Genomic DNA, 18,323 nt, shown 5'->3' on the forward strand with positions numbered 1-18,323 from the left:
CCAGGCACATTCACAATGTTTTGTTTGTGTTTGTGGAGATTTTATTTCCGTGATCTACAGTCAGACTATAAGAATAAATGTTTTATGCAGAATTCAGTTATATTTTCTAGTTTTTAAAACGTTATTTCAAGTCTTGCGAGAGGAAAAACGTATTAAAATTGGCAGTTCCGTGCTCAGATCGTCAGATTTGTCATAGTTGTAATTGTAGGCATTTTCCAACATTCTTTGTAGATTTGGACCCCACTTCTGGCTTCGGTGCTTGCTTTCAGTGGGGAATGCATATTGTTGCTCTTTTTGATGTTTTCATACAAGCAGAGGTGTGCAACATTTTCCCTTCTCCTTTTCAGGAGTGAACATCAGAAAATTGCTGATATTTTTGTGACGAAAGGCCCTTATCTAAAAATGTATTCGACATACATTAGAGAATTTGAGAGGAATATCGCCCTGCTGGATGAACACTGTAAAAGGAACCCGGGCTTTGCTGCAGTGGTGAAGGAGTTTGAGGTAATTCCTGGATTCCAAGTTCTTTACATCACTTGGGTTCTCCTGAAGTTTTTTGAGGCTGCGGCGTGACACAAAGTGATAGACCCCTTCCCCTGAAGATTGTGGTCAGGGATCTGCTGACCGGGGGGCTCCTAGAGGGAGGCCCCGCTGCGCTATAGGGGCTGCAGTAGCCTGTGTTACACCCCTATCTTGTGCTGCCTTGAGGGGAAGAGTTAAGGTGGTCTGGGAATGAGGTTAAGACTGTTTACATTTTGGCAGGCACAGCTCTATTTTCAGGTTAGCCACTTAGCCTTGGTTTTCTGCAGTAAACATAACAGTTGTTAATGAGAGACTTGATTGCCCCTGGTTAAGTATCCGGGAGATGCATTGTAATAGTGAAGGCAAACAGTCTATCATCTGTTCAAGCAGGAGTAAAGTTCAGTTTTTTCGATAATAGTGCATCTCCTTTAAACCACCTCCTCCCCTTTTGTATTACTACTTTATTTTGCACTCCTGCCCCATTTGCAAGTCCATGTCCATTTTCTCACCTGCCTGTTTATTGCACACCTACTTATGTTGACTCCCTGCTAAAACGTGACTGACATGGCCTCAACACACCTACCCTTTCACAGGCATCGTTGTATTGGAGAATCTCCTGATTTCCCTGTAGGTTGGCCTACCTCTGTTTACCCCCAGTGCAGAAATGTCATTGGGGCACTTTGGATTAAGAGCAGCTTCACACCTGGGTAAATGTGTCTTTGGTTTGAGTTTTGCTAGTGATTTATGACCTGAGTATGGGTTTTCTGTGAAATGTAAAAACATACTAACTGTTGGGACAGTCAATAAGTGAGTTGCAGGTTAGAGGCAAACTACATTCATATAGTGCATCGTGAGACTTCAGGACCGCTTCAGTGTGGTTTAAAAATAAAGTGAATGACTCGGGCTCTTATTATGACTTTGGCGGGCAGCAGAGCCTGCCCGCCAGAGTCCCGCATAGGGATGACCGCATATGCGGCTGTCCCTCCGCGGTACCTATTATGAGATTCCTGCTGGGCTGGCAGGTGGAAACAGTGTTTCCGCCCGCTGACCCAGCAGGAAACACGCCAAAACACTGACGCTAGCTCGTAATAGAGCCACCGTCAATGTTGTGGTGCATCGAGTGCGACAGCACCCGCCGCGTTTTTCTCTGCCCATAATTCAGACAGTGAAAAGCGTGACTGGGCTGTCCATGGGGGGGGGGGGCCCTGGCATCCCTTTCCGCCAGCTTTTGCATGGCGGTGAGACCGCAGTGCAATGGCTGGTGCAAATGCGGGTCGTAATCCAGAAGCAGCGCTGCCCTGGTGGATTGAGACCACTGGCACTGCAAGGCCGTCGGCTGGCAGCAACCTGGCGATGCTGGCGGTCAGAACGTGGCAGGTCTGCCACAGTCATAATATGGCGGTCAGACCACCCCTGTTGGCGGCGGTCTGAGCGCCACTGCGAGTCTGGCGGTCCTTGGACCACCAGACTCGTAATGAGGCCCTCAGTCTGCTGCAGTCACCCAGTATTCTTCTGGATCCCCGGGCTTGTTATAGAAGAATGCTAGAGTAAGAATTTGGGTACGAAAGAACTGTTCGACTGAGGGTTCTCCTGAATGGGCTGCCTTGGATCTTGAAACAGAATCCTTGTAAATAAAGTACACAACAACAAAGAGTAGGAAGCCTAGGGGATTGGACGATAATTTGTCATCTGTAGTGTTCATTGGGGTTTCCAAAGTATTTGATGGTTGTCCGTGCAAAAATGAACTTGGAATGAGATCCTGAGTCAACAGTGCAGTCTGTGCTGTGACCTTGCTTTGACTTCATCAGCTGTGAATAAAATTACCAAGAGTTGCAATGTTTGAACATGAGACCGGAGTTTAACAAGTGCTGTTTCTTGGTTTGGCTTGCTTTGATTCTTTTTTGATGTTTGCCTTTCAGTTGAGCCCTCGTTGTGCAAATCTGGCACTGAAGCACTACCTGCTCAAGCCTGTGCAGCGGATACCCCAGTACCGACTGCTGTTGACAGGTACCCACATTGCACTTTCGTTACAAATCCAGGGCACTGGCTTGTGAGTTTCTGTTGTGTCGGTGATGTGTGCTATCAATATTTCCTGTAGTGCTCATAGAGGATCAGTGTACTTGCTGACAGGCTTCGTACAGACAACAGCGATAAACTGAAGACAGAAAGTTCCCTGCAGGTTTGTTGTTTGAGAACTGTACATGTGAGGGATGAATATTATGTATACACACGAGACACGGACGGCCGCAGAACTACTTTTGTAGTATTGAGGGGAGTAGTGGATAGGAATCACTAGGCAGAGTCAAAAACTATTTAGTTCAGTTGTTTGAAGTTAAATGCTGCATGCATGCAGATAACAGAAGATCGTCCTTATGGTAGGTGGTGGTCTGGGTGCCGCCTTAGAGAGTTTCACACCGTGTCTTCAGCTGTGGCATTTATACAATAAATTACCGCTAAATGGAAGCAGAACGGAAATATTGCCACCTCGTTATCGAGACTCCACTGTGAACTCTTCGTTTTGTCAAGCATTTTTAGGACTCCTTACACCACTTGCTATAATACAAAAGAAGACATTTGGGGTAAAAAATGCCAGGATTGACACAGGTTATACAAGTCAAGATCATCTCTCAGACTTGGTCGTTACCGCCATTAAAAAGTCCACGTTTTAAATTTCACCAGATTGCTTCTATACATGGTTGTTCCTCAAGAGTAGAGTGCACTTGTGCAATCTATCGTTGGCTTTCCAAAGTGTTAATCCGAAGACGTCAGTCTGTCGATAATTCTCCCATGTGGAGCCTATTGTAGTTGTGAGGGAGCATTGGCCATTGTCCAGCGCTGGCTGCTGCGCCGCGGTTGTCTGCTCAGGAGCGCATTGTATCCAGCTGAACTGTCATTGGTGGACAAATACGCGCCATATCATCCAGCTGGTTCACTTGGTTCTACAGACACTTCGCGTCTTGTCGCTCTGACTGCCAGGAAATCGAGACCAGAATAAAAGTCACTTCTCTTTGCAGGTAGCTTAATTCGGGAATACGGTACCAGCAGATGCGTCCCAGAAGCCACATATTCCGAAGTGCAGAAGATCGTAAAGCACTTGGCTGCATTTCCATTAATGTCCTGTGGCTTACCATTTCTTCTAATATGTATTCTATTGCCCCTTTAACGAGCAGGATGTATGCTGCACCTAGAAATTCAATAAACATAAACACAGTTGTTACCCTATTGAGAGTAGTTGTTACACTACATGGAGTGCCTAAGAACACAGATTCCCTCCCTCCCTACCACCAACCCACCTTTTAACTACAGTAGTTTCCAGGACACCTCCAGACACCACGGCCTGACCAACATGTTGTATTGTAGTAGCATTTCTGAACTTTTGCCTTCTATTAAATACCCCAAGCCACAGTCAAATTCAAATGGGTGCTTTCGACATGTAGGTTTCTGGGATCAGTAGTCGGACTCCTTCCACAACGCTCTTTAATATGAATTTATGTGTGTGTGTTCGTAGTTATTCAGTCTGCAGAATATCCTTGCTGACATCCTTGTGCTCTCGTGTTTAAAACTGTGTAAAAGTTGTGACCGTGCATTCTGCTCTATTGTGTCGTACGTGCCCCTTGGGGAGGTGTCGTTCAAAGCTGCCACTGGTGAGTATCGCCAGTCTGTGACTGTTTCTTGCCCTGTGTTTTTTATCAGTTCCGTAGAGCTGGGAGAGGTTTCCATCCTCCCATAGATAGGAGAGTTATTGTGCAACTGTCCATGGCTCGGTGTATCTGAGCGACTGGATCATGGTGTTGGCGTATGGTGCATGCAGATTCTATACCCTGGCTCACTGTCTGGTATCGCCCTTACCCTGTGAAGAGTAATAAATAAACACCAGTCTGAGGAGCGTAGAAATGGAGTGGCTTACTCTCTCCGTGGACGTCTACATCACATCTACGGCTCAGTCAACACACCTTACGTCCAGCCTCTGGTCCATTCTCCCAGGAGAAGTTGTAGCTGTGAAGTCTGGGACAAAAATTCAATAGCTAAGGTCTCTAATGTTGCCCTGATCAGCTCTTGGACCTACGAGGCTGCACAATTTTTGAGAGGAAAGAGGCAGGGAAGGCAGTCACGGGTAAACACCCGAGGGTGTGGAGAGCACCCTGGTGCTTCTAAACTCCAACTTCATGTTGACATGCCCAGTCAGTCTCTCAGCACTTCCTGTGGACTAGTCCGCACATTCGTCTACTGCCATCTTCTAGTTCTGCCTGCTGCTAGGGCGTTGGGGTTAGCAGTGTCTTCCTTTTCTTTCACCCAAAAGGCCTGCTACACCTCTTGAGCCACAACAGACTGGAGGGCTTTCTGCCTCCTGCTATAGAAAAGGTGGCTATGCGGGCAGCAGCACACACTGAGGTCTGCCCTGCCTATGGAAGCCACTGCATGAAAATTATTGTGGCTTTTATCTTTAAAAGGCAGAGTAGACACTAATCCAAGTATGCATCTGTCCCAACTCTCAATCTGGTACGTTAAGTTTTAGATACCTGTTTAACTCTGAGGCCCAACACAGTTTATTACCAAAGCCAGCATTATTGTGCCCTCTTAGACCCCAGGATCGGTTCCAACATGATTCTGCCTTGTTTCTTTGACACAAAATGGTCTTCTTGACCGGATACAGAAATGGTTTGATGCCGAGGATTTGGTCTCCCTGGTGGTCCTCACAGAGTGATCATTCCTTCCCCGCATGTGAAATACAAACAGGTCTGTTCCTAGGTTTTTGGCTGGTGGTGGCAATCTGTACAAGGTGACCAGGAGAGCTAGAGCGTGCGGCACTGTCTTGGTGTTAAATGACAGTCCTCTCAGAATTAGTGTAGATTTTTGTGACATGGGCGAGCTTCTGATCGGAATCTGCTGCGGAGGTCTGTCTCAAACTCAAAGGTCCCTGTGGAGTCCCCGCAGCTCGTGTCTGTCTGTAATCCTTCCAGGTCCGCTGGGCATTGGCTGCTCTGTTTCTAACACTGTAAAGTGCATGGATACTCTGAAGCCATATTGCGTACTATAAATACTGCCTTTATTCTATTCTGTGTACTAGCCAGTATCGTTAAATCTAAAGGTGCCCTATATGATTGCTGGGGTAGCCTGAAATGAAGGTTTGGTTGAGACCGCATGGCGTCGCAGTGACTGCTTTTATGATCACGTGCAGGAGGCGAGGCTTTCTTTTCTCTGATAGATCATTACTGGAAGTACATACTTAAGGTACGTTCTGCCTTGTAAATCTGTTCGCTCTCCTCTTCTTGGCTTCCCCATTAACATGCTTACGCCTTTTATTACTGTATGAGAGGGTGAGTTCATTGCAGCAGTGGCCGGTGCACTTAGTTTCCAACTGGAGCGGCGTAAATCCCTGAACCGAATCCATACATGCAAGTACAGCACACTCCCTCTAATCCTCCTCTGGCGCCCATTGTTGGGGGTGTGGTAGCTTTTTCTAAATGCACAATTTTGGATGACAAATTATTTTTTAATACTCACGATTTTTATAATGAATATAGTTGTGAATAATGCATTATTAATGTTGCAATTGAAACACGTTTGAGGTTGCTGAGACGTGTGTTTCTGAATGTAGATTAGTTGTGCCACATGTTTGCAGGGACGCCATTTTATTAATATGGATGCTGCTTTGGTGTTCTGGTCATCTTGCTCCTCCCAAACAATGTCAGTCTGTGTGTCTTCTCTCCCCACTGTCTGTGCAGAGCACAGGACGCTGCAACACAACTGGTTATTGTCCTTAGAGAATATGTTATGGGAATGAAACTTTCTTTGTGCACTGGATGTATCAAACTGAAGGACACTTCCTCTTGAAGCTCCGATGTAGGCATGCTAGCTTACACTAGTGAATGAGTCTTTGTAAAATGTTTCATATTGTGTTGCACAAGTCCGCACTGTGCTGTTGGCATTGAAGCTGATGGAGTTTTTTTCCTTTTCCTTAGAAATGAGTCAGTGTTATATTTTTTTATGGCAATCTATATTCTGATTTGCTCAGTATGCCTATGTGCCATGCTGTTTTTGCTTATCATGTATTCATAAAATGTGTTTAAAATCCCTTAGTTTTGGGAGTGAGCCTGGGGATTCTCTCCATTTATTGAGAGACTTCGTTTTCCTCACAGGTCTCTTTCAATTTAGATGGAGTCTTTCCTTTTCATTAGAAATGCTGTCTTAATGACTTATTGCTTCTTATTGGGACTTAGAATAATTCTAATTTCTGACTATATACTCTTTATCTGAACCTTCGTGTCATATATTTTGCACTTCTTAGTAATGCCCGTTTTGAGATTTTTGTAATAAAACTCTTTAACTTTTAATTGATCTAGTACTCAGTTGAGTGGTCCCAGTTACTATTTTTATTACTCTATTTTGCTGGGCCTGATGTCGATGAGAGTGGTGACTCATCACAAGATCAGGAGTGCAGGAGCCTAGCCGCCAGAGGTAAACTTTGGAGTGATCAAAGTATTGGGATGCAGTAAAATATTGGGATGTGTCTTTCACAGCAAACACACAAAAGGTGACAGGAAAAATGTTTGCAATAAGTCTAACCACAGGCATTTGCTCTAGGTAGTATTCCAATAAATATTTATTTTGCCCACAGTATTACCTCACTTAGGACTCAGCCTTATGCAAATCAGACTGGACCCTGCTCCAGATGAACCGTCCAGCCCAGACTGCCAGGCCAGGGCCTCCATGAACTGGAATACTACCAACCCAAGACTGGTTTGTGCCCTGAGTGAGACTCTCAGTTGGGTGTACCTTGTTTCCAGTGGCACAGTGAGCACTGGACCAACTTCTGGGCATACCCTTGCCACTTAAGGTGTTACAGCAACACACCAAAGGTGATGGGGGAATACTTGCAATAGCAAACCACTGGCAATCACTCTAGGTAGCATTTCCACCCATGTTCTTTTGCCCACCATGCCACCTCAGTTTGGACCAAGCCGCATGCAAGTGGCAAAAAAAAGGAGCTGTAATCCCACCGAGCAACTGCCAGTTGTCAAGCTTATTAAACATAATCCTCCCATCACCCTCAGTGTATTTGATGTGTCTTTTAGATCACAGGGTTTGACAAAAATTGGCTAAAATCCTTAGGTGTTGCAGGCAGACAGAGCTGAAGCCGCAGCTCTGCCACATAGCGGTGCTTCATAGGTGATCCTGAGTCTCCCCAGGGATGTCCCCTATGAAACGTGTGAAACAAAGGTGGTGAAATGATGCAGTGAAAAAGCTATATGTTTTACGTTGCTTTACATCCCTCACAGTTGTATACATAAAATGTTTTAAGTTTCATTGTTTTGGGGGTCTGGCAGTTGCCATTTGCTGCTAGGTCACTCAACATTCCAAAAAGGACTTTCACACTAATGAATTGTTATTTTATTTATTTACCAATCCAAGTGGCATGCGTCGTATTGGACTGGTTAAAAAAGAAAAGAAAACTGGTGTCATTATGTAGGCGTGCACATGCGTAGTGATGTGGCAGAGCCATTATGCTTTTTTCCTTTTTTTTTTATTTTTTTTTTACAATGCTGCACAGCATCATTCTAAAGTATTGGCAGGGACAGCACATCAATAAGACGAGTCCTGTTGGCTTTATAGGTGTTTGTTCTGTACTCTTCCGCACTTCGCAGCATGCAGATTGGGGTAAGCCATGTGTGGCTCCTCCCATAGTGCGGCGGTGGAGGGCTGAAGGTCACAGCATCCTGAGCTGGGAAGACACAGTTCATACACCAGTAAAGATGATCAGGGTAAAGGGAAAAGTAGGGGATTAGAGTGCCAAAGGTAGAAGGACAGGGCACTGAGACTGGACAAAGGCAGAGAAAGGTGCTGGCTGCTCTCCAGCACCAGTGGCCAGGCCCCTTCTCGTCACTGTATTGTTTTCTGCCTGTCAGACTCAGCAAATCTACGCAGATGGGGCCTGTGCCATTCACTGTCGGTATTTGTGAGAGCCTCTCTCTAAGCACTGATAAAACCCCTCCCTTGCAACAGGACTCCACCCTCACCCCAACTTGAAACGCATCCACTCCTATGTGTTTAGCAGCTTCGAAAGTGGCGCATTATCACGCGATTAGTGGATGTACAGAGGTGAGGGCAGAATACATTCTACTGGGCCAGGCTTTTGGCAGTTTAATGGCAACTAGTTGAAGAAATGGAGAAGGGGAACCCAGCCAAGCTACTAACCAGCAACAACTGGTTAGTCCGTGTATGTAAGATCATGTCACAAAAAGGAAGATGTCCGCTGCAGTGCTTAAAAGCTAAGCCTTATGAAGAGTTTTATTACACTGGTGAAATCTGCAAAATTTCTGAATTTTGGTTGCACGAAATTTCTAGAAATTTTGCATTACATGATTTTGTGTCAATTTGCTAGTCAAAATCATATTGCAAGTAAAAATGTTTCATAAAATACCAGCATAGAAAGTTTTGCTCAAAATGTCTGAGAGACATTTTCTGCGTGAACCAGTCTTCTGCACTCACTTAAAAAAAAAAAAAAAGTTGCACTAGATACTAACAAAACACATATCACTTAAAAAGTATAATTGTGTAATTTTGCAAAAATTCGTACAATTTCAGAAAATGTTGTAGGATAAAAATGACGAGATTTCGCACACACCTAAACAAAACCCCAACTGTATATCCTATCGACACCCTCCCTATTCTTTCATGCATAAAAATACATACATTTACATGTTGGTTTGGAAATCAGTACACAGTTGATGTACCTCTAAATATTGTTGAGACCGTCTCCAGTTAATTTATTTAGTACTAATAGCATCTTAACAATAAATCATGTTAAGAGATAACCAAGTTTAAAAGAGATGCCTCGGGATCTGAGATGGTGGGAGTGGAAAGGTGTGTGGAGGCACAGATGAGAAAATGGTGCATACCTGGATGCCCCAGAGCCTCAATCTGACTCATGAAGCGGTCCGGGCCGGCTCTTCCAGCGACTGCGCAGATTGCATGGTGACTGCTGATCAAGCGCTAAAACATCCGTGACGCAATCCACTTTCTGTTTAATCAAAGTAAGTCATTAAGTGCATGCCTGTATTATGCAATTTCCTTTTTTATTGCTGTTGGCCAAACTGTACAGTGAATTTTTTGAAGTACTCCCTGGCCTCATTCCCACCATTGTATCTTCCCTGCACCCTGGTACACAGTGGACACATTTAAACTGTGAAAGCGCTGGTTAGACTGGAGTGTAATCGAAGAAGCCTGCCTTCATCCTTTCTTGTGGCCCACAGAAATATCTGTGCCTAATTTGGGGGGCACCATTTTAAATTACCTGTATTATTTTGGCATTTCTCCAAGGCTTTTTTGTCTGCTCTGGAAACGTGATGTGCAACATGAAAGCTGACTCTTCTGCACTGTGCTAATGTGCTCCAGATGTGCCCCATCCCAGATCTCATAACAGATGGAGGAATGCCATGTAAGGAATGATTCCACCACATACCGCACGCCGCAGGGGGGGGTGCCATGTGCTCGAACCCTTGCATCGTAGCCACTCAGTGTACGTGTGCATGAAGCTAGTACCCATGCTCTCTGAGAGGCAGGGCTTCTAGGATCCGCTCTGTAGACGAGGATGTGCTGGAGTCCATAGGCAGTTTCTGAAGCCCTGTGGGTTGAGTTGAGTGCTGAGCTCTTTGGGGAGATCTCTGCAGATGTCGAGGTAGTGTATATGTTACTGTCCTGTCAATTATTCAAAGTTGCAAGGTATCTGAGGGAAAGTTTGAGTGCTAGAGCTGCAGGGCACATTCCCCCAGACATGGTATGGTGTTTTTTAGTGCCTGTAAGGACAAGACAAGCAGTGGAAGGTTCCTGGGCCTTTGACTGGCTCTGCCATGTTGACCAGGGGTGTTCTGCCCTTGGAGAGCTGAAGGGTGCTTCAGCTGCAGTAGACGATCGGTTTGTGAAGTGATACATTTTGACCTCTGTGGCAGCAATAGGTGGTGACCCTCTACATGGAGTTCAGTGGTTTTCATATCATTAAAAAATATTAAAGGAACTCTCACCAGTCGGTGCCGTTGTCTCATTGTCCAGCTGAGGGGCCAAGTAACAAATGGTGTAGGGTGCTGATATGCCACGCCCCTTACAGTTCAGAATTGGGGAGAAAAATACAAGATTGCGTTGTGGTGCCCTCCCTGTGACATGGCTCTGTGACCAGCAGCAACACAAGTCTATCCCTTGTTTCACTAATTTTATGTTATAATCAAGGTAGCATAGTCTTAGTTACTTTCCTTGAAGGGAGTTTGGCAAAAGGAATTTCCCTTTCTCCATATGACGCAGTTAGGGTGTTAGCACCATGTTAGGTTGGTCGGTGGACCCCACGGGCCACTTTGTCGCTCTGCTGCAGGAATGTATTGATTTGCGTATTTCCGGAAGTATTAGTGATGAATAGCAGACCGAGGGAGACCGTGAGCCTGTGTGGGAGACGTCATTGACCTCGGGGGAGTCCGCTTCTTTGTTAATGGGTTTCCTAGGATGCGCTAGCTTGTGCTCCCGCCCCCCTACCTGGGCCTGCCTGCTCCTGTGGCCTCTCCCTCCGAGTGTGGTTGTGCTGTGGCGCGCGGCGCTCCCTGCGCGCGCTCGGAGTGCTAGCTTTTAGTTCCGTATTCATGGGTGCCTTAGATGACCGGAACGGATGTAGGTGGGTTGAATACTTCCGCAAGGGGTCATGCCTCTTAGCTGGCTCCAGGGCGGCGGTGGCATGGCTTCTGTGATAAGCCTGCAGTCTGGGATTCTGATTTTCCACATGAGCAGCGTGTTACATAAGAGGGGTTCTAGAGATGCTGCTCCTGGGGATAGCTATTACACGTAAACACTTGAAGATACAACTGGACCTTTGTTTGATTTCTCTAAGGAGGCTTTCTCGTGGACATGCATGTTATGGCATGGATTGTTTGCATCTGAACTGAACAGAACTTGCTTTTTGTACTGCGAATGTCTGGACTTGATGTAGGAGGCTGGACTGGCTTGTAGTGAGTACCAAGGGGTACTTGCACCTTGCACCAGGCCCAGTTATCCCTTATTAGTGTATAGGGTGTCTAGCAGCTTAGGCTGATAGATAATGGTAGCTTAGCAGAGCAGCTTAGGCTGAACTAGGAGACGTGTGAAGCTACTACAGTACCACAAGTGTCACTTGCACAATATCATAAGAAAACACAATACACAGTTATACTAAAAATAAAGGTACTTTATTTTTATGACAATATGCCAAAGTATCTTAGAGTGTACCCTCAGTGAGAGGATAGGAAATATACACAAGATATATATACACAATAGCAAAAATATGCAGTATAGTCTTAGAAAACAGTGCAAACAATGTATAGTTACAATAGGATGCAATGGGGAAACATAGGGATGGGGGCAACACAAACCATATACTCCAAAAGTGGAATGCGAACCACGAATGGACCCCAAACCTATGTGACCTTGTAGAGGGTCGCTGGGACTATTAGAAAATAGTGAGAGTTAGAAAAATAACCCTCCCCAAGACCCTGAAAAGTGAGTGCAAAGTGCACTAAAGTTCCCCTAAGGACAAAGAAGTCGTGTTAGAGGAATAATGCAGGAAAGACACAAACCAACAATGCAACAACTGTGGATTTCCAATCTGGGGTACCTGTGGAACAAGGGGACCAAGTCCAAAAGTCACAAGCAAGTCGGAGATGGGCAGATGCCCAGGAAATGCCAGCTGCGGGTGCAAAGAAGCTTCTACTGGACAGAAGAAGCTGCGGTTTCTGCAGGAACGCAAAGGGCTAGAGACTTCCCCTTTGGAGGACGGATCCCTCTCGCCTTGTAGAGTCGTGCAGAAGTGTTTTCCCGCCGAAAGAACGCCAACAAGCCTTGCTAGCTGCAAATCGTGCGGTTAGCGTTTTTGGATGCTGCTGTGGCCCAGGAGGGACCAGGAGGTCGCAAATTGGACCAGGAGGTAGAGGGGACGTCAAGCAAGACAAGGAGCCCTCTTAGCAGCAGGTAGCACCCGGAGAAGTGCCAGAAACAGGCACTACGAGGATGCGTGAAACGGTACTCACCCGAAGTCGCACAAAGAAGTCCCACGTCGCCGGAGAACAACTTAGGAGGTCGTGCAATGCAGGTTAGAGTGCCGTGGACCCAGGCTGGACTGTGCACAAAGGATTTCCGCCGGAAGTGCACGGAGGCCGGAGTAGCTGCAAAAGTCGCGGTTCCCAGCAATGCAGTCTAGCGAGGTGAGGCAAGGACTTACCTCCACCAAACTTGGACTGAAGAGTCACTGGACTGTGGGGGCCACTTGGACAGAGTTGCTGGATTCGAGGGACCTCGCTCGTCGTGCTGAGAGGAGACCCAAGGGACCGGTAATGCAGCTTTTTGGTGCCTGCGGTTGCAGGGGGAAGATTCAGTCGACCCACGGGAGATTTCTTCGGAGCTTCTAGTGCAGAGAGGAGGCAGACTACCCCCACAGCATGCACCACCAGGAAAACAGTCGAGAAGGCGGCAGGATCAGCGTTACAGAGTTGCAGTAGTCATCTTTGCTACTATGTTGCAGGTTTGCAGGCTTCCAGCGCGGTCAGCAGTCGATTCCTTGGCAGAAGGTGAAGAGAGAGATGGAGAGGAACTCGGATGAGCTCTTGCATTCGTTATCTAAAGTTTCCCCAGAGACAGAGACCCTAAATAGCCAGAAAAGAGGGTTTGGCTACTTAGGAGAGAGGATAGGCTAGCAACACCTGAAGGAGCCTATCACAAGGAGTCTCTGACGTCACCTGGTGGCACTGGCCACTCAGAGCAGTCCAGTGTGCCAGCAGCACCTCTGTTTCCAAGATGGCAGAGGTTTGGAGCACACTGGAGGAGCTCTGGACACCTCCCAGGGGAGGTGCAGGTCAGGGGAGTGGTCACTCCCCTTTCCTTTGTCCAGTTTCGCGCCAGAGCAGGGCTAAGGGGTCCCCTGAACCGGTGTAGACTGGCTTATGCAGAATTGGGCACATCTGTGCCCAAGAAAGCATTTCCAGAGGCTGGGGGAGGCTACTCCTCCCCTGCCTTCACACCATTTTCCAAAGGGAGAGGGTGTCACACCCTCTCTCAGAGGAAGTTCTTTGTTCTGCCATCCTGGGCCAGGCCTGGCTGGACCCCAGGAGGGCAGATGCCTGTCTGAGGGGTTGGCAGCAGCAGCAGCTGCAGTGAAACCCCAGGAAAGGCAGTTTGGCAGTACCAGGGTCTGTGCTACAGACCACTGGGATCATGGGATTGTGCCAACTATGCCAGGATGGTATAGAGGGGGCAATTCCATGATCATAGACATGTTACATGGCCATATTCGGAGTTACCATAGTGAAGCTACATATAGGTAGTGACCTATATGTAGTGCACGCGTGTAATGGTGTCCCCGCACTCACAAAGTTCAGGGAATTGGCTCTGAACAATGTGGGGGCACCTTGGCTAGTGCCAGGGTGCCCTCACACTAAGTAACTTTGCACCTAACCTTTACCAGGTAAAGGTTAGACATATAGGTGACTTATAAGTTACTTAAGTGCAGTGTAAAATGGCTGTGAAATAACGTGGACGTTATTTCACTCAGGCTGCAGTGGCAGGCCTGTGTAAGAATTGTCAGAGCTCCCTATGGGTGGCAAAAGAAATGCTGCAGCCCATAGGGATCTCCTGGAACCCCAATACCCTGGGTACCTCAGTACCATATACTAGGGAATTATAAGGGTGTTCCAGTAAGCCAATGTAAATTGGTAAAAATGGTCACTAGCCTGTTAGTGACAATTTGGAAAGAAATGAGAGAGCATAACCACTGAGGTTCTGGTTAGCAGAGCCTCAGTGAGACAGTTAGGCACCACACAGGGAACACATACATATAGGCCACAAACTTATGAGCACTGGGGTCCTGACTAGCAGGGTCCCAGTGACACATAACAAACATACTGAAAACATAGGGTTTTCACTATGAGCACTGGGCCCTGGCTAGCAGGATCCCAGTGAGACAGTGAAAACACCCTGACATACACTCACAAACAGGCCAAAAGTGGGGGTAACAAGGCTAGAAAGAGGCTACTTTCTCACACTTGATAATAAAAAGTCTACTTTTAATAGATCCAGTTGTGCTTCTTTAATTCACCGCAGGAGAGTGAGTGGCTGAGATGGCCCTCAGCGAATCAAACTTGTCCCACGTGGATTGTGTACAGATTTTAGCAGCAGGTTAATTATCCCAGTGAGCCATTCTCGCAACCTTTTCTATCAACTGCTGGGATCCAATAGGTTGCAATTTAAGTTTGATCATCCAAGTGCCCATTATTGTGTAAGATGGGCTGAAAACGGGTAGTTTCCAAAGTACCTTCGAAATCACTGCGTCCTGCAGCATGCACTTTCTTAGCGATGAAGTCTGGGACCAGAATTGTAATTTATGTTGCAAATATATTTTTTGGGGTATTGCAACTAGAATAGTTCTGTACCAATGTCTACTACTCTTACTGACAAACGTCAAGCCTTCTCTTCAGTTATTTTTCTCATTCCCTAAGATGCCTACTTCCTAACTAGAAGACCTGTTTGCTCTTCCATATTCTGGTGCGAGGGGGCAGCATACACTGCTGCAGGGCTTAATTTGTTTAAAAATATTTTTTTTAAAAAGGGGGCCTGCCAGACTCCAATGTATTTTTCAAGAGGCCACCGCTGCTGGCAGCGCTGCTGAATTCCAGTAGCAGCACAACTAATCGCCATGCTCTTACAGTCAGTGGTGTAATGTACAATGATAGCCCCTGTTTATCCGCGGAATGTGAAGAGAGGGTCCCTGAGTCTCCCATATCTCACTAATATTCATTGGCCTTGGGCAGAACGTAAGTCTAAGATGGGGTGAGCCCCACAGCTTTCTCAAGAATAGCCAGCATGCCTGAAGCTCCACCCCCTTATTTTTCCAGTAAAGGTTGATTTAGTTTTCTCCTCACGTTGGGCAAAATGCTAACTGAGAAGATTGCAGGGACCAGTGATGGATGTGTGTACTCAGCAGTTGAAAATGAACAGGGTCAGACTGGCTATTCTGCCACTTCCCTAGTAGGCCACAAGGTACGAGGCTGCTTCTAGTGCCCATTGGGTTGCTATGGCCCTTTGCACACATTCTGCTGATCGTTTGGGGCTGTTCTGAACATGCTTCACCGGGCTAATTTTGGTTTCCAATCTGGTCCTAGGAATGAACCGGGAACAGGTTAGAGAACGCTTGGGCAGCACTATTTACCACAGTCTAATTCTGGAGCACAAGCTTGGCTCTTATTTTGACATGCATTGCCTGTTAACTTTCTAAACTATTTTGTGGTTTCAAAATCCTGACATGTGCGACCTCTTTAGAAGGCCCTGCTAGAAACGTTTCCCAAACAGTGAGGTACAGGGACATTTCTTCCAAAGTACCCCCGCGCATATTTTTCCCAGTTGCTTAGTTCATTTTATGTTACTTTCAAAGCCACTTTTGGGCAGTCTCTCTTCCAGTCGTGTATGAAAAGTAGGTCATGGGAATCTTTCTTCCATCACCCAAGGGTGGGAGAGTGGGAGAACATCATCTCCTGCTGCAGATGTGTCTGTCTTCAGATCCTAAGATGGGATTCTCCTGTCCAGGAAGGGCACAGTGAACTACCTAGCTTGTCAATATGGAGCCAGCTTGGAAGGGAGTTAGTTCTGCTCAGGAACGAGAAGTTATGTCTTGAATCCACCCAATGCCCCAGGTTATTTATAATTAGCAAGGGTCAGGAACCCGGCAGTCTCCCAGCCACATACTCAGATTCCATATCTTAGTTATGTACTTCAGGGTCTTGATTTGGCAGGTGTCTAACTGTTTAAATATTTTCGTGTGCATAAAACTCGGTTTAGTGCCCTGGGTGGGATCCCAGCCCCAGCCCCAGCCCCAGCCCCAGCCCCAGCCCCAGAGTTGGATGTAAGGTCCAGCTGAGGGTCAGTTCTGTTTTGATGTTGGAGAGGAAATGTCCAGTATAGGATGAGTGCCAGCTCGGGTGCAAAGCTAACTGATGGGCTCCTTAAGTCATACCAGTAATGGAATTAAAGATGTCCCTCACGGCGCTCCTTGAAGTCTGAGTTACCTCTAATTGGGAGCTACATTTATAGCAGATATTGTAAAATGTCTAAATGAGTTATTTATGCGTTAAGCACACTATATGCTGCCACCTGGAGAGTGGGTCTAGTCTAGAACAATGTGAGAGAATTCTCACTCCTTTTGACTGAAATCCTGATTATAAGAGCAATAGCGCACCCGTTATGTGCTATTACAAAGGCCAACTGTGCTTAAAGTACTTTAGTACTTGAATCATTTCAAAATTTTGCTTCTGTTGAATCTGATTTTTTTTTTTTAGGTTATAGGTTATAGGTTTTTTTAGTGGTTTCATTTTACATGCTCGGCCTTTTCCTGCTGGAACAAATCCCTTGAGATAAAAGTACCTCTAGCTCCTTAGATGCTCCTTTTTTTTTTTTTTTTTTTTTTTTTTTACAAGATTATTACCTTACAGACTGAGCCCTATTTAAAAGCTTTTAATGAGGAGAGATGGACGAGCCACTGAAAGCTCGAGCCTGGCGCTGCACACGGTTCTCTTGGACCCTTGAGCCCAAAAAGGCGAACTTTCATGTGGCTTCTAATTGCTACCTATGCTGTAACCTCATCCACCAATAATTAATTAAAGACAAGGCAGTGACCACTGATGTAAAATATGACAAAGAAGGACATGCCGATCTAGCATAACGTGAAATAAGAAAATCTGGGACGTATCCCGGCTTCCCCGCTTGACCAAATTGTGTGATCCTAAGAAAATATTTTATTTCACCAAGTTTCCTTTTTCTTCATTACCACATATGAAAGCATCTTCAAATACTGGAGGTCAGGATGTGTGCTGCACAAAAACTTGGTGCTTTATTTAATAGACTATAATGTTGATCCATGTAATATAACAATTTAGGCATATATAGGGTTCATATGTCAGCTGACTTGCCTCTTGTTCACCAGTGACATTATCAGGGCGAAAGGGGAGCAGGAATGTTTCTAAGTTCATATTTTAAAACTATTAAATATCTCTCAATGCAGTGATATAATATGATGTACTAGGGCAAAACTCCTGGGTGCATAAATACTTTTTCGAAGCTTTGTTCCATGATTCACCTACCTTATCTATTCATGTCTCAGCCCGCGCATGGGCTCTTAAAGCCAAGCCACACCCTTAGCTCACCTCTTGCTTTGTTCGCCTGTCTATTTTATTGAGTGATTATGAATTGTTGGGATATGGTTCTCCCCAGGGTTAAACTGACCTTCCAGGAGGTCTGACGCCGCCAAAACGGCCTGCTCGAAAAAGTCAGCCAGTGCATGGACTTTTTTTTTTTTTTTTAAGTCACGTAGGCCATGATGGGCCCAAAATCAGCAGCTCACACACTGGCATTGGCACGTTGTGCCTTGTGGTAGTGTCAGACTGCCCTAAAAGTCAGCCCAGCACTTTCAGCTCTTTGCCTGGCACGTGGCCCTTTTACGAGACATTTCAGAATTGGAGTGGTAGGAATGGCCATTTCTTTTCATTATTTTTTTATTTGTCCATCCTGTAGATGTATTTTAATTGAGGTGTTTAAATTGGGTGTTAAAGCCTGTCCCTGTCTTGTACCCAAACTACCCCATGCTTGAGTCTTCTGCGGGGTAATGTTACGTCACCACGCCTGCTGTGTTGTGCTTTGCTGATGGATAAACCTTTCTTGGTTTGTAAATGATCAAGAGACCGTGAAGCCCCTCCCCTTGCACAACCATGTCTTTAACAGGGGCCTGAAATGTCATAAAGAACCCTTTA

The 18,323-nt window shown here is 45.9% G+C and overlaps 1 protein-coding gene across 1 annotated transcript in view; it reads left to right on the forward strand.

Annotated features, from left to right (window-relative positions):
* Positions 1-18,323, forward strand: part of FGD6 (FYVE, RhoGEF and PH domain containing 6) — a 214,078-nt gene that overhangs the window by 103,033 nt on the left and 92,722 nt on the right. The window contains exons 7-8 of the mRNA XM_069229102.1: positions 348-504; positions 2,442-2,529. Coding sequence (XP_069085203.1) covers positions 348-504; positions 2,442-2,529 — 245 coding nt within the window. The remainder of the gene's footprint in view (positions 1-347; positions 505-2,441; positions 2,530-18,323) is intronic.

Source organism: Pleurodeles waltl, chromosome 4_1 (assembly GCF_031143425.1).
Source record: "Pleurodeles waltl isolate 20211129_DDA chromosome 4_1, aPleWal1.hap1.20221129, whole genome shotgun sequence".
In the NCBI taxonomy this organism is placed as follows: Eukaryota; Metazoa; Chordata; class Amphibia; order Caudata; family Salamandridae; genus Pleurodeles; species Pleurodeles waltl.